The sequence below is a fragment of the Lissotriton helveticus genome, chromosome 9 (genome assembly GCF_964261635.1).
Source record: "Lissotriton helveticus chromosome 9, aLisHel1.1, whole genome shotgun sequence".
In the NCBI taxonomy this organism is placed as follows: domain Eukaryota; kingdom Metazoa; phylum Chordata; class Amphibia; order Caudata; family Salamandridae; genus Lissotriton; species Lissotriton helveticus.
In genome coordinates, this window is record NC_136070.1 from 699093096 (window position 1) to 699110285 (window position 17190).

The following is a 17190-nucleotide window of genomic DNA, read 5'->3' on the forward strand; positions in this document are numbered from 1 at the left end:
TCTCACCTTTTATTAAGTTAAAGCCATTTGCTTTGCTTTACAATACTATTAACAAAGCAAATGTCTTTAACTCAAAGGCGAGACGACCTATTGCATTTTCAATGCTTGTTTCTCATGTCACTGTTGCTATACTTTGAAGTTGCGCTTCGCACTTTAGTAATAAGTGCACTGACAGGAACACAAATATTGTTTTGAGTGGGGCACAATTTCCTCATTCAGTAGTTCAAGAGAGGGATGACACTGTAGCACCCTGGTGAGCAGACTGCAGAAGGCGGAAGCAAAGGGAACCTTTAATGCTCTGTCAACAGTATCAAGGTGAAAGAGGCAGAGCCCACTTTGAGGTGACTGTTGATTGAAACAAAAGTAGACAATAATAAAATGAATAGCAGCTTTGTTGGGAGGTGGAGAGATACGAGTGAAAGTAAGCTGGAGTGTGAAGGAGGGAACTGGAGAGCAGAATGAGCTGCCTGAATAACACACTGTACAACCAAAGTCATTGTTTCCTCAATAGAGATAAGAAGGCCTGGCAGCTTAGCCATTTTGAACTACACCAGGTTCATAGCTTAAGATAGAGGTCTTCAAACTTTTGTCAACTGAGCCCCCCCCATCTAAACCTTTTTACACGTCGAGCCCCCCCCCCCCCCCCACCACCACCTTACAAAAAAGCTCTGGAAGCTGGTACTCTGCATCATTGATGACCATTCCCTCCTGCAGAGCCCAGGTGGTAAGGGCAAATAATATGAAATAAAGAGCTCCACTTCCAGTTTTGAGTAGTACCTGGAAGCTGGAGTGCTCACAATTTTGTCATCTATTTTTTGCAGGTTTATATAGTGCGAACATGACCCAAAGGTATTGTAGCGCTTTACAGGAGCATCATTCACATTCCACATGCACACATTCATTTTTTGTAAGCACAGGGCGATAAAGTGATATTCCCAGAATCACAGGATGTTGAGCAGACACCAAGAATTGACACTGGTACCCCAGCTCCACAGTCATCAGCTCTGGCTATTGCGCCACCTCCTTGCCCTAGACAAGATATCAGACAAGCATTGGCAAAGCCAATAGGTCTCAGCAATCAGATAGCTACAGACAATGGCAATGTAAGTGCAATTGTGTTTGGCTCAGGGGCTGTTATTATTGATATCCACAAATGTATTACCACCGATTGCTGAGACCTATTGGCTTTGCCAATGCTTATTTTAGAGGCAGCAAACGTGTCTGGATTTGTTCTCATTAAAGGCAGGTCCCTTTTGGAGGGGAAAGGAATTGCATTTTCAGCACAGAGATGCGAGGGCTCAAAGACACATGTGTCTGTGTCTTTGAGCCCTCACACATGCACATCTATGCATGTGTGTGAAGCCCACACATGCACAGATAGATTATCACAGTCCCTCAGCAGAGCAGAGCCCTCTTGCCTACACAGAAGGATGTTCACAATCCCTCGGAGGAGCCAAGGCAAACTCCCACTCTGGCACAGAGTGTCAAGCTATGTTACAAATTGGTTGGGCAGGGGGTTATTGGCATATTAAGTTTTGTCACAAGAGGCAAATGGGAAGAGAGAGCCCAGACTGAGCGAGGGGGGAGTAGGTTAGAAACAGAAAATTGAAGGAGAGACCCTAACAAAAAGAAAGAGGATGCAGCGTTGGCCCAGCGTGGGCCTAGCGTGGGCTAGCTGGATAGGAATTTGGAAGAAATTCAAGACTGAGGAAATAAACAGCAGGCTAAACGGTAGACATATTTTTGAAGTTGATGTTCAGACGGATTTTAGAACCTCATGTGTGTAAGTGGCAGGCCTGCAACGCCCATTGGGCTCAGCGCCCCCCGCCCGTCGTGTATGTCAGCCGGGCTGAGACAGCTTCCCGGGTGCACACACACACACCCTCACCTGAGTACTTCACAGGTCTTTAAAAGACCATTTCCTTGTTAATGAGGCTTCGTTGTTTTTCACCCCTTCTAAGAGGCCCTGCATCTCCACTCTGCCTATTGGTGGAAGAATTAGCCTTCCACCCCCGCATTTTGGCTCTAGTTGCGCCTCTGGTGAGTGGTGTATCAGGGGTGAAGAGATAGGCTAGTTTGACCATGTTAGGATAGAGTTATGTTACGCCAGTTTAGAATGTACGTCTAAACCGAAGGATGTTGTGTTTGTGCACTCGACTTGCTTCTGAAACAAAGGATTTTTTTCACAAACAGCAAACATTTCTGTAGTCTTTCTCTACCAGTGTGAACTTATGAGTTAGAACCCAGGTCTGCATGAGAACATCATAAATATTCATTGTGGATATCCAGAAAACAGGTATGGATTCTACTGTTTGTTGGATTAGCAAGGTCAACCCTAAAGCAGAAGCTAGGAGTAAATAGAACCGAATGAAGTAACAAAGCACTTAGGTACACATCTACTTTTTAGCAGTTGCAAATGGAGAACCTGGCCGTTTGCAACTGCTAAAATGGCTTCCAGCATGTACTAACACTATTTTGTGAGTCAGTAACCTATTACTGACTCGCACAATCAGGTTTGCGAGTTGGTATGAGGAAGGGACGTGCCAAGGGCATCCCTTCCAAATATTGAGTCACAGGCATGTATGAATGTTCTGCGACCGGAATGCGGTCGCAAAATATATATATTTTACTGACTCCGTGAAAGAGGTGATAACTCATTTGCAAACAAGGGGTCCCCAAGGGACTCCTTCCCCTCTGTGAATGTGAGCACCAACGTTTTTTAAGCTCAGTCAGTGGTCCCATGGACAACTGCCTACTCTTTAAAAATGAAAAGGTAGCTTTTCATTTTTCTTTTTGAAATGCATCCCGTTTTCCTTTAAGAAAAACGAGCTGCATTTAAAATAAAATTGCTTTATTTAACAAGCATTGGCATAGCCAATAGGTCTAGCCTTTGGGACTTTATAAGTGTTTAGCCAGAGCATGCCTTTTCCACGTAGATGCCTTTACCACATATGCAATGTCTTCAAGCTATGTTGTAGAGCAGTGTGGCTGCTGTGCATCATGTTGAAAAGTTATAATAAAATGATACTGTGTCCACTTCTCATGCCACACATTAAACGCATCCGCCCCTGAATGCATTCCCGCATACTCCCCCCTCTCTGCTGGTAATTGGTGCTCATGTAAAGCGCTCTGATGCCTTTGGGTCGAGTTTTTGATGTATAAAACAAAACTGAAAAAAAAATGTTGTGTGGTCACAAGTGCATTACAAACCGCTAAAGATGATGATGACAAAATAATGACAATACTACTGCTATGGATGACAATAATGTAATAGTAATAATATTACAGTTACTAACAATAATACTAATAAAACCGATGACAAACTGTTGCAGTGACAATCACCCCCTCCACCCCCCCCCCCACACACACACATGATCGTGAAAGGTTTTCCCGGTAACATAAAAAAGACTTTTCTATTTTGGGGTTAACATCTCTACCTCGCTCATAAATATTTGCATGAACAGCAGCGCCGACCGTGGCGCTTCCCATTTATCAGGGCACTGTGTCATTTCCCCAGCCACTTATTTAGTTCTGAATCTGCCATTATTTGCCTAAGCACAGTTTACTAAGCCCTCTTGAACTCCTGCAAGAGGGTAGCAAAGATTTGTTTGTCCTTCACAGTTGGCGACTCATTGCACCAAGCGTTTTTTGACAGCTTAGAATTCTTTAAATTGTACTGAAATGTTGTAATTGCATTTATTTAGCGCTTACTACTGAGGTGTTGAAGCGCTTGTCTTAACCCCTTGAGTAGCCCATAAGGGGCTCCTGAAATATGCGCACAAACACACAGCAGCTGCAGCTGTAGCAGCAGCCCGGCTGAGACACGACAGCGGGGGGCTGCTGAAGCACTTTCAGCCTAATAGGCGTTGCGCGCATGGAATCAAAAATGAAAGGTGAAGTGTTAGGGTGGAATGCGCGCCCCCCCTGAGGGGATGCTGCGCCCCCCCCTGGGGGGCGCGCCCCACAGTTTGAAGACCTATGGCTTAAGACAACAGATGCAGACATGTTTTCCTGATGCATTCTATTTTTCCCAACGACTGTGGCCAGAAGTGATGATCCAAAAGACTGATGACGGTTGCTGACTCAAAACTAACTAAAACTGTGCCTTCATCTAAGCCTCTTTGCATGTTTCTGTCCATTCCGCCCATCATGCTCGGAAGTCGGACTTCATACTCCTTGAATGTGTCCCATTCTCCCATCTCCCCAGTCCTCCCTATACCGTGGTCCGCACTTCAGGTCAATCACATTCTGAGATGGAATCAGTGTGTTTTTGAAGACACAACATTAAATCAAGTTAACAGTGATAGTCATTTATAGGTGTGTACCATAACAGCATGCAGAGCACTCAGACCTGGAAAGCTGTAATTGGCTCCTCATAATCAGAGGCTATTGTAATTTGAGAGATTTCTTGAGCCCTTTACTCAAACCTAGTTGTGTGCCACTCACTTTACAAGTGACCATGTCCCTTAGAACTTTTAGAAAGTCATAATCTTCAAATGAGGCCACACTCCCCACCTCCTTCATTTTCGCGGGCACTTATGTACAAATGCGGCGATTTTTACAAAAGTGCCGATTTCGTGGGCACTTTTGTAAAAATCGCCACATTTTTACAAAAGTGACGATTTTGCGGCAAACCGCGAAATTGCGAAATCCTGGAGGGTCTGAAAAACAAGCTTACATCAAGCAAATGGTCAACTATTGAACTATTTTGTGTAATTCACATTCAAATATAGAAAAAGTTTTCATATTTTCAATTTTGCTTCTTTGTTGGTATGTACTTTCATTAATTTTAATTTATTCATTCTAATATTTACTTTTCTAAAACAGTCACCGATCCCGTGAGTAGGCCTGGTGGACCCCCAGGAGTCCTCGGATCACAGATTAAGACCCACTTACATAAACACTAGAAAACTAATTTCCAGTGGTGGCCTCTAGACAAGAGGGATTATTAATCCTGAAAGTGAATAACATTTCAAAGAAATTATTAGCAATGTTGTGTATTTCCTGTATAATGTGGTTAATCAGATCCAAAAGCATTTTCGGTTGACAGTGTGAATTTAGGCTGGTAGTACGGTGTGGAAGGTTAGTACATTTGTGACGGTTGATGAATGGAAAGCGCAGCAATGCAGATCTAGTGAGTGATAAGGCAGTCTTTAATTGTGATGGTTGATTAGTATCAGGTAGAAGTGTGGTGATATGGGGTGGTAGTATCCAGTGGTGGTCCGTGCAGGTTAGCTCAGTGGGGCGGGGGTTGGGAGGTGTGAAAGTGACATACGACGGGATAAGGAATATAAAATAAATAATTAAAACCACATGCCATGCGCTCGCCGCATCACCGACTCGGCGAGTGCAAGGTAAGTGGGTTTATTTCTGTATTTATTTTATATTCCTTATCCAGTCGTATGTCACTTTCACCAAACCTGCCCCCGCCCCACTGCGCTTACCTGCACCGACTGCCACTGGTAGTATGGTATGGTGAGATGCCCCTCTGGTGTAGGATATTGGTGCATAGGTGGTTATCGAGTGGTAGCACAGTGTTATGTGGTGGTGGTGTAGTGATGGTGAAGACCGTTCATGACTGCAGTGGTGCAGTGCTCGGCAGTAGTATTTTAATGGTATAGGGTAGTTGTGTGGTACTGTGGAGTCTCAGTGCAGTGAAGGTAGCAATTCAGATCTAATGTATCAGGGGTGGTATGAGAGTGCAAGGCATTGGCAGTGTAATTTTGGGAGTCAGTGGTTCGGTTGGTAGTGCTGTTGGGAATCCTGTTGCCGTGGCGTCCTAATATTGAGGTGATAGTGTAGTGGTTATGGTTGTGTTAGATCAGTGCTATGAAGTTCTTGTCATGTCGGTTCGAAGAGTAGCAGCCTTTGGCTTGTGTTGAGGACCAGGTAGTGTGGTGCTGCTATGATAGTGTGGTGCAGTGTCGATAGTACTAGTAGGAGGTGGTAATGTGCTTGATGTTACTGGTGGAATGGTGCTCTGGTGCAAGCAAAGTGGTGCTGGTGAGAGGTGCAACAGTTTTGGGGTGGTGGGACAATGGCAGTGGTAGTTTGGTGCTATGAGGTGGTACCGTTGTTTTGGGCATTAGTGCAATGCTGTGCGATGGCAGCGTGGTTGTAATGCAGAACAGTGTTGTGGCGTAGTGGTGTTTTATTGGTAGTCTGAGGTAGGCAGTCCTGAAGTGTTATCGGTCAGTGGCATGGATGGTAAAATGATCCTGTGTTGTGCAGTCAAATAGGGTGGTGGAGTGTGGCTTTGACGTAGTAGTGTGTGGATAACAATGGTGGACGTGGTGGTGGAGTATGCTATGGTGACCTAATGGTGCAATTGAGGGGGTGGTAGTCAGGCAGTGGAGGTGGTAATATCTTGATATGGCTGGGAGTGTAGGGATGGTAATGAACTGAGGCATTGGAGTGTGCTGCTAACAAGATGGTATGAAATGGCACTGTACTGGGGTATTAGTAGTGCTAGTGCTGATGGCTAGTAATGGAACACGTGTGCCATAGCATGGGGAGGAAGTGTGTTGATAGTAAAGCGGTAGGGTTTTTACATGCTTATGAGAGGCAGAAGCTGTGTTTAGGTGGTAAATAATAACTGTAGGAGCACTACGTTTTTCTTGTGTGCCCTTCACTGGTGTTGCCAAATGCCAGGTTAGTTGAATACCAATATGCCACGTCGTACCACTTTCTTCCAGGACCATACCTACACTTCCCGTCTCTTTTCTCACTCTTGTAGGTTCTCTCTCACCGCTCCTCTCTATCACAGTTTTCCTTTCTTCCTCTTTTCTCCTCTTTTTACCTTTCTCACTCTCTTCCCTTTAGGAAAAATCTGATGATGAAAAATAAGTTCTGGTGCCCAAAAATGAATTTCAGTGCTCACCACCTTCCATCATAGGCACAAATTAAACCTTATGTCAAACGATGATGGATGGAAGTGGACACGCCACATGGAGGGGCAGCATTATGTTGGTGCAGCAGGTTCTACGAGAATGTAGTAGTGTGGTGCTCATGGTAGTTGCTTGGGGCTGGTGGGTGAAAATATGGTGCTAGAGGGTGGAGCTGCAGAGGTTTTAGAGGTGGTGGTAGGCTTAAATAGGTTATTACTACTACAGTGGTTGGGTTGCAGTGTTGTTAAGTTATATTGTATTGCGCCTCTGTCAGGTGGTATTGCAGTTCTGTAATGTGGCATTGATGAACCGAATCTGGGTGGTGGCAGTGTGGAAATGGAGGGTAGCAGTGGGATCTAGTATTCTAGTCCAGAGAGAATATTGTAGTAGCATCTAAAGACTGTGTGTTGGCAGACATGGGAGAGTGTGGTAGTGTGGTGCTGAAGAGGGGTAAACTAAAAAAAGTAGTAGCTGAGTGGTAGTGGGAATGTCATATTGTGTCACTGTGCTGTTGTACTGGATGGTTATAGTGCATGTCTGGAGGGGGACCATTTGGACTGGAAGGTGGTAGTGTGGTCTGGTACAGGAGTGTGGTGTGGTACCGTTGTGGGGTGTTGATTTTGTTAGTAAGGCTGTATGGAGTGATAGAGTAGCCCTGGAGGGCAGTGCGTTACAGAATGAAGGCTGTACAAACCTGGGAGTGCTGACGTGGGCAAACTGGGATGAGAATGACCGTGTTTGATGATAGTGTGTTGTTATGATGGATTATTGTAATTGTAATTACATTCATATACAGCTTACTGCCCCTGACGAGGCGTTAAAGCGCTTTTCGGCGAGTAGCACACTACTTTGGAACCCAAAAAGGATTAGTGATGAATTAGTAGAGGGAAATATGAAATTAATTGCGGTGCTTTGTGCTTAGTGTAGAGTTGTAAGGTGGTGGTTTAGGGGCACAGGTGGTAATGTTCTGGTGGTAAAGAATTAAAAAAGAATAAGAACTGGCACTCCAGTGATTATCAACCTTGTAACTAAATTATACCATTATGCGTCCTGCAAAAGGAATCGCCCTCTGGTCCACAGGGCGTGTGGAAAGTATCAGTGAAATGGCGTTTCTCTCACGAGCAAATGGCCCTTTCGCGCACAGTGTTAAACGTCCAGTGTGGACTTCTCAAGTTCATTGATCCATAAAGAAAAGTTCAATTAGATAAAGTTTTGAAAATAAAGTTCATTTCCATAAGCTGATCAGTAGTTCTTCACAGGATTTGTATTCAATCATCCATAGTAAGTATGTTCAAAAGAAATCTATTTATCATGATGAAATACTGATTAATTATATGCAATTCTGTATCCCAATGCATTTCGGGCTGGGTGTTGCCCTTCGTCAGGGGTAATTTCAATTCTTTATAGCATCCGATAAGTGCTTTCACTGAGCACACTGATCAACTTCCCGGACCTCTACAGGCTCGCGTTCAAATTTCCTTGAACTACTTGGAACTATGTAGCACTTATCGGATGCAATAAAAATTTGAAATTACCCGACCCTTACAAAGGACAAACCCAGCCCAAAATGCATTGGGATACGAAATTGCATGTAATTAATTTGTATTTCATCATGATAAACAGAAGATTTATTTTAAACATACCTACGATGGAGGATTGAATACAAATCCTGTGAAGAACTACTGATCAGCTTATGGCAATGAACTTTCCTTTCAAAACTTTATCTAATTGAACTTTTCTTTATGGATCAATGAACTTGAGAAGTCCACACTGGACATTTAACACTGTGCGCGAAAGGGCCGTTTCACTGACTGTTCTGCGTGGGTCATGTGGGGTGTGTGAGGGGATGAGTTACACGGAAGGGTAGTGGGGTCCGTTGCTGGGATAGGAGTGGTAGTTGAGGAGTGCTGTAGTAGTGGTCGGGGTGATGCTGGGTGGAGTCAATGCAGGTTTCCTGCAAAGACTCACAGGTGCGCGACAATGCCCAGGCCAGCCTGCAGGTCGCCTTTAGCTGCCATTACATGAAATGAGGGCCCCTGGCAGTGCCATGGCCGCGTGGCACTGGTGTACGTCACGCGCTCTCCATTCTCTATCAGGACGTGTAGAAAAAGATAGAAAGGCTGCGGGCAAGCATTAATATTCCCAAATCTGTTAAACATTTCAAATCGCTGCTGGGAATTAGGTAAATAATTGATAAGGATAAGCATCCACTCACGATGCGGCCTTTGATGCACAGTTTGATCCGACACTCCCATCGCCTCTCTCGCTTAACTTTGCTCCGAGAAGGTTTTACATATCACACAGCGAACGAAAATAGATCTCCACAGCTCATGGTTGGAAAAACAGACAGCCTGCAATTGGAGCAAATAAAGTTAATTTGCAGTTGTCCAAACTTCACAGGGTTTCCATGGTAACTGAAAGCTGCATCTTTCTACGAGGACAACACACAACGTGTTTAAAAGCTGAGTTTCGAGTCAGGAATGCTCTGTTTTGTGAGATCTGAGGACGCGTCTGATCCCGTGGGGGGTTACTCCACCGGGCTCCACATTAAAATCCTTCTCAATTATTTATTGGGGATAAGCTTTGAATCTTTGAAAATGACTTTCACTGGTGGTTTTCGGTGGCTGCCGTTTAGGACGGAATTACAGTAAGAGAGTTGTGCGTGGGTTCCTGCACTGAAAAAGCTGAGAGTGTTACAGGCCAGGAGTGAGGGGCATTGGAAGAGCTGCGCGTGGACCCGTGGGGCGAAGCAGCGCGAGATGCTACATGTCAGCATTGAGGTATGTTGATGGCCCTGGGTGCAGGTGGGCCCTGTATGAAAACACCAGAGGGTGCTACTGGTGGGTTGAGGTGCATTAGAAAAGCTGCGCGTGGACCCCTGGGTCGAAGCAGCGCGAGATGCTACATGTCAGCACTGAGGTATGTTGATGGCCCTGGGTGTGGGAGGCCCGTGTATGAAACCACCAGAGGGTGCTACTGGTGGGTTGAGGTGCATTGGCAGAGCTGCGCGTGGACCCCAGTAATGGAAGATCAGTGGCTGCTCTTCTTCAAGGTGGAGGCGCACTGGCAAAGCTTTTCCCGCCCCTCGCCCTGCAGCGGAATAGCAGGTGTGTTTTTCAGGGTGGGAATGGGGTGCATTGACAGAGCCGAGATAGTGCCGGTCTGGAGGGAGACTCTTCAGCCGAGCTGCGCGTTCCTAGTGGTGGGTTGTGTGGGAGTTTGTTTCCAGTGGAAGGGGGCGTTGCCTTCTCCATAGGTTCAGCAGGTGCACCCGAGGGGCCCACTAAACCCTGCGGATTTCTGTTCATAATTCAAACAGCAGCCAGGGGGGCTATTTCCTTCCTCCCACCGGGGCCTATCACCACTAAGTACTCTACTGCTGTGGGGTGCGGTGGTTTTGCGTGGCAGGATTACAGTGCCATTGCTGGGCAGACTGTGAAGTCCTACACCTCTTGCAGAAGGGGTTCCCGCAAGTCAAAATTGAGGTGCACTGGCGGAGCTGTGAGTGGGCCCCTAGCATTGCAGCAGCAGATGCCACTGCACCCCTGCTCTTGACTGGGACCCCCTCGACCGCTTCATACCAGTGCCCGAATGATGTAAAGGGGTTAATCTGGGCTGGCACGGCCCTGGCGAGTGGGGGCGTCCTGGCACCCCTCCCTCCTTGCCTAGCATTATTCACTCATGACTGAAGCCAGCGATCTGCCTCTCTCCCTCTCCCACAGCGCAGGAGCCCGGCCGCCCAGGGAGCAGCGCCGACAGCTTGACTCGGGGGTGAGTAGGAGCTTGACGGGATACCCCTTCCCCTGAGTCGATGGATCAACAAGAAGAGACGGACCCCACATCCAAGGGTGGGCTGCTAACGCCATCGCCATCTCCTTTCAGGTAAATGCTGGTTAAATGTAAATGTCTCATTTTCTCTAGCACTTTAAAGTCTATCTCCAAGCGCTCTTATTTCAATAGAAGAAGGAGCTGATGCACAAGGAGATCCTTGTTTTACGAGGATCACACCTTTTGAACAAGTGGAGAAGCCAGGATTAGACCGTGTATAAGTGGGTACAGGGGATACATTTGGCCCGCGCTCCATCTCGCGTACTAGTTGGTAAAGTGCCACGTTTCACCATGGCCCATAGCGCCATATTTACGAGGAAGTAACGTAGTGCGGTGCTGCAAGCCATTTCTCTGCGTGAAATTAAATGAAATGAAAATAATTTTTATAGAGCGCACATAGTTGCCCTGAGGCGTCCAAGCGCTAAGACTAGGGATGTAATCTGATGAAGCGTAGAGATGGGGAAGGCTTTACTTATTAAATAAGAATGTTTTTAGTTGTTTTCAAAAAGATGTCAATTCTGGATTGGACCTTAGATGAAAGGGGAGAGCATTCCACAACTTAGCAACATTGAAAGAGAAGGAACGACCTCCCACTCTAGTTCTTCTGATTTTCCATGATCGCCCAAGGGGCGTTCCATGGGTGTTGCTGTGGGTGTTCCCACGCAACATCCATGAAGGTTTTGTAAACCTCGGAATGCAAAAGATTCCTACACCTCTCCAGGGGAGGCGTAAAGGAGGCACAACCCAAGAGAAATACCTTCTCCTCGATTTTCCTTTTTCTATGTGTGCTGCATTGTGCAGCACACATAGAAAGAGGAAAACACCTCTTGTGATTGTTTTTGTGCAGGAAAATGTCACTTCTTGCGCAAAAACAATCACCCTTACAATGCAGACACCCTTGCACCGTGGTGCAAGGGTGCCTGTGTTGGCGCATGGCAGCCCATTATGTGCCAGCTCAGGGGAATATGGCGCATTCCTTCCCTTTTCTTTTGATGCACGGCAGCTCAGCAGGAAGGCTTGCTGCGCTGCAGTGTGTTAAAATATTGTAAATGAGACCCTCAGTGCTTATTATGTGCCAGCGGTTGCACGAGGCGGGCAACGGCATCAAAGAAGCCAGGTTCAGCAAATAATTGATGTGGCTCAGAGCTTATGCACAGGTCCATGGGAGGTGAGATGACCAGCCTGCCCCCAGGATACCCTCCGTCACATGCGTGATAGTTACGTTATGTTATCTTGTGATATGTTACATATTAATAGATTAATAAAGCGCTCTTATACCTGTAAGGTGCCCTGGCACTGAGGAAAGAAAGACTGTACAAGGAATAAATAATACAGAAATCTATTGAGGATAAATACACCTTTTCAACACTTTACAAAAAAGCGAAAGATTATGAATTTTACACAGGGTAAAAGGAAGAGCATTCCACAACCTAGTGACGAGACAGAAAAAGATCTGCCTCCAAGGGGTTCCCTCTCATACCTGCGGACCACCAGTAAAGTTGACCTTAAGTTTCGGGTTGGCGGATAATGAATACATTTGTTGCACAGGGGCCAGTTTCATACAAGTCTCTGTGTCTGCTACGAAGAAGCTTAAAACAGATCCTATTTCAAACTGATAACCAGTGTAAAGGCTTCAGAGCAGCCCCTGTAGGGGCGTAATGGCAAGCCAAGAGCCAGCTTGATTGCTGCTTTTTGAATTAGTCTGGAACTTAGTTAAAAGTACAATAGGATACCCCTGAAAAAGGAGACTTACAATAATCCAATTAGCTCAAAATAGTCACCTGCACCACCACCGGATGCACAGAGAATGGAAGTAGCAACAGGATTTTAAGTAAAACCCGCAGCAAAAAAACTCATCAAATGACAGAAAGATCATTGACCTTTTTGGAAAGGGACAGATTCTCATCCAAGAGAAACCCAAGTATCCATACCACCTTGGCTGGGCGAGGAGCATTCAGCCAAGACGCGACCAGAAATCCATGGGAAAGGTCCTCAAGGGACTGCTATAGGTAAACCACAGTACTTGCGATTTACCTGCATTCATTTTGAAGGCAGTCTGCCTTAACCAGGGTGTGACTTCAGACATACTGTAATGTAAATCAAAAAAGGAAGCAACGTCGGACTTATCAAAATAGATATTGTTTGCATAATTTATACAATTTAGGCCAAAGGATATCGTAACCTAGGCCAGAGGACCGATACAGAGTTTAAAATGGGTAGAATTGAGGGTTGACCCCCATGGAACCCCTTTTTTGAGTGAAAGGTGAAGTTAAACCCCCTTGCCTTGACCCTGCAGATAAGATTTGCACCACTGAAGAGCAGGCCCTCAGAGGACGACTTCAGAAAGTCTAGTCAACAGGATGGAATGAGAGGCCGTATTGAATGAACCATGAAGTCAGCTTTAAAGATGATGGCCATACCCCCCAACCCCTCAAAGTTTCAAGGGACTCCGGCACTGTACAATTTTATAACCCACTGGAAAGTCGCCGACTTAAACCAGGTTTAAGTTGTAAATCATAAGCCTGAATAGACTGGATTTGAAATATAAAGCATATTGATAGCATGCTTAATTGCAGATCAGGTGTTAATTAGATCGCGTGTTAGAGTAACCTCAGCTGAATCCAAAGTTAAAGAGAAGGAACGGGCAGCAATTCGCCTGTTTTGCCTTATGTAGATATCCCTGCGGGAGCTTGCAATGGCTCCATAATGGCAGAAAACGTAGATGAACCAAGCCATGACTGGCCAGTATCCAATAAATCCATTCTTGAATAACAGTCTTGGTCAATTGTGTGGGTCTGCCAAAACAAAATGGGCTGCATGGCTGTCACTGAGTTAGTCTAGAGCACAGATGGGCTTGCCTTTGGCATGTCTGCTGACCGGCTACCCAGCAGGCTTCCTTAAATAGGCCCTTCATACCAACACATTAGCTAGCCGGCACCAACAAGACTGCCACCCAAAATGGCATCCTAGTTGGGCCAACAGGGAAGGAAAAACCTAACAGAGTCGGCTTGGCGCGTTCCCTGCATCAGTCCGCTTTACCATACAGCACCACAGTAGTGAACAGCGCCCTCCAATAGCAAACCTCCCTGCCTCCCAGCAGCAACTCAGAGCATCCCCCAAATGATGAGAAGCGCCAGGAGGCGCAAGCAACACCGACCCCTCACACTACAAAACAAGACACACTCAATGTGCTAAAACAAACCTTGTCCCCAGCTAAAGTTAAAAGCGTGAACCTGACCCCAAACAACTTAGTTTCTCAATGACCTCATGTGAGAAAGTGCCCTCTTTCTTGCATGGTATGCCCCCACTTTTTGCTGAATTGCTGATGTTCTTTGACTGAGTGTGCACTGGGCTCCTGCTAATTAGGTACCCAGGGCCTATGTTCCTCCCTAAAACTGCATTGACGCCTAAACCCAATTGGCATCTCTGGCCATATGTCAGCCCCTGGTAAATGGTACCATAGGTACCCAGGGCACTGTGATCTGAGAAGGCCTCTAAGGGCTGCAGCACTTATTGTGCCACCCTTAGAGGCCCTGTACCCTGACACTCACACACTGCTTTTGCAGGCTGCGTGTCTTGGTGCAGAATAAAGTGAAGAGTCAACATGACACACATCCCTGTGTGTCATGCCCACAAACCACTGCCCTGGCATACATTAGTCACCCCTCTAGCTGGGTGCCCTATGCCAGTCGTGTGGCTACAGGTGCATCAGCCCTGTACCCCTACAGTTCCCAGGTCAATTCCTGAGCACTGTAAGTGCAGTGCTGCCATTAAGAGTATATGGTGCTGGGAGTTTGTCATTACGAACTCCACTGCACCATAATGGCTACACTGAAGACTGGGAAGTTTGGTATCAAACTTCTCAGCACATTAAACCCACACTGATGCCAGTGTGGGATTTAATGTAAAATGCACCACAGAGGGCATCTTAGAGATGCCCCCTGAAACTCGACCAACCTGTAGTGACCAGACTGAGAGGCTGCCACCACCAGACATGTTTCTGGACCCCTGGGTGGAGAGCTTGCTGCTCTCGGGGGCCTGAAACAATGCACATCCTGGGACAAGGTGCCAAGCCTCCTCCCCCAGGATTGGCAGGGTTCACAAAGGAGAGTCTTCAAAGGCATGCTAGCTTTGAGAGCCACTCCAGACCATTTGCTGCTTTCAGCAACTGGTCCCCACTGGTTCTACCCCCCCACTTTGGGTTGGAGAAACTGCTGAAAAAACAAGTGAGGAAGAGAGGTGTGCCCACCTCTGCCAACTCCACCCATAAGGTGGGGGAGGCGAGGTAAAGCACAACCTTGAGTCCCCGCCATCATGAGGATGGGGGGACCCAGCCAACCAGGGACAGGCTCCTGCCCCCCTCCCACTGGAGAGTGGCAGAATAGGGGGTGTACCACCCCAGGGAATGGAGCCATTGGCCCCGCCCCTAAATTTAGTATATAGGGGCACCCTGAACCTTCCTGCCTCAGATCCAGCAACCACAAGAAAAGAAGAGAAGAAGAAGGACGAGAAGCCACGCAGAGGTAACAAGAGGACAACTCCCACTGACTTTGCCCCAGCCCTAAAGGCCTGTCTCCCCTCGAACCTGCTCCTGCGAAACCCCGGTGTGTCCAGCAGCCAGCAACCTCACAAACCCTGGAGGACCTGCCTGCCTTCACTTTCAAGACTGTTTCTCCCGTGAACACCGGACATGTTTAAATTGCAGCTTCGGGTGCCAGCCCACTCGGCACCCGCCGAACGCGGCCCGAGCTTGAGTGGAAAAATACCATGAGGAGGCCCCCCGGCGATCCTGACCCAAGATCCAGTGACCCCTGACCTGCCTCAAGCCTCCAGACAATGCCTGCAGCCCCAATCCAGAGGCACCCCCCTACCGTGACCAGAGTGGGTATGAAAATCCGATGTCCAAAGGCACCCCTGCACCCGACGCCCCACAGCCTTGTGTGCCCAACCCAGCAGTGCCTAACCAACCCTCAACATCCCAACTTACCCCTCGAAGTGGTAGTCGCTCCTAGAAGATCCTCGTTCCCGAGCCTGCAGTGTTTCTTTGTCCCAGAGATTCTCCATTGAAATCAATAGGGCACCTGACCTCAAAACAACACCCTGCACCCGGCCGCCCTAGTGATGCTTAGGGCGCACCGTTGGTGCTACTTTGGTGCCCAACTTGCCCTGAACTAAACCCTAGGAGCTTTGCTTCCACAGCCCCGTGGCCTGCTTGCCAGCATCCACTAACCGAAGCCCCCCTATCCTCCATAGGATAATATTGGGCCTCAACACTCCGCCCTAGCGCCACTGACGGTGCAATCACAGTGCATCACTGACCCTGGGAGACCCCTAAGTCTAACCCCAGAACCTTAACTCCCACAGTTGTTTACTTACTTGTATGCTGATAACCTGTTTTTCTCCATAGGATAACATTGGCAATTCTCTTTCGAAAAAACGACTAAGTGTGGAGTTTTGAAAACTTGAAATATTCTTTAAAAATAGTACCAATAACCTAAACGCAGTTTCTCAACTGTTTTCAGGAAATGTTACAGTGCTGAAACTAGGCATCCAACACTGAGTTAGAAAAAGTAACGTAAAATTAACTTATCTGCAATTTATTGAAAAAGCTCATTCATTCCAATGTACTGTATTTGCTAAGTGTTGCATACTACTGCTCCCCTGTAAATCAAACAAAGTACCATTCCTTTTGCATTTTTAAACAGTTCTATATCCAGTAACTTATTACTGAAAATTATTTAATGCTTACCTGTGCCAGGCTTGCTTGGTTCTAAAAATAAACAACAGTATTTTTTTTATATAAAAGCAATTGGCCTAGAGCTCAGTTCTTGAGTGTGTGAATTTATTTGCTGACTGAGTGTGTACATTAAATGCTTAACACTGTCCTCTGATACTGCCTTACTGCTCGGCCAAGCTTCCACTTTAGAGAGTAAGGTTCTATCTAACTTTAACGTCTGCCTACCTCTGGAGACCCTTGGACTCTATACACACTGTACCTCACTTTGGTGCAGTATATATAGAGCCAGTTTCTTGCACCTCAAAATTAAGTGACAATGGTACATGCAAAATACCCTAGAAAGAAAGAACTCACCCTAAGTCAAGCACAATAAATAAGCAGCATATTTATTCATTTTGTGTAGCACCTACTAAATTTTACGAATAGGGCGACTCTGCATATAAAAAGATAGGAGAGGATTACTTTCTTATGTGCAGATTCTCTACAGTTGTAAAATTAGTATTAGTAAAATTTAAAGTCAGCTCTCGTAATACAAAAAAAATCGTAAACTTACACAAAACTGTAAGTTTACCTTTGTGAATCACCCGACTATTCACAATATTAAGCCCAGACTTAATATGAGCCGGTGTTTTCAGGTGCTCAGCACTGGCATTTAATTATCAACGCCAGCACTTGTGAGAGTCTGCCACAAGGTGGTGTTCTCTGGATAATTTAGAGATGACCATAACAACAGGTAAT

General features: G+C 46.3%; 1 protein-coding gene across 2 annotated transcripts in view; it reads left to right on the plus strand.

Moving 5' to 3' along the window:
- The window catches only part of RIN1 (Ras and Rab interactor 1), a 131789-nt gene that overhangs the window by 12808 nt on the left and 101791 nt on the right, over nt 1-17190 (plus strand). The window contains exon 2 of one of the 2 annotated variants that reach the window (XM_078660818.1): nt 10610-10769. The exons of the other annotated variant lie outside the window; for it this stretch is intronic. Coding sequence (XP_078516944.1) covers nt 10699-10769 — 71 coding nt within the window. The 5' untranslated portion in view covers nt 10610-10698. The remainder of the gene's footprint in view (nt 1-10609; nt 10770-17190) is intronic. 2 annotated transcript variants of the gene reach the window in all.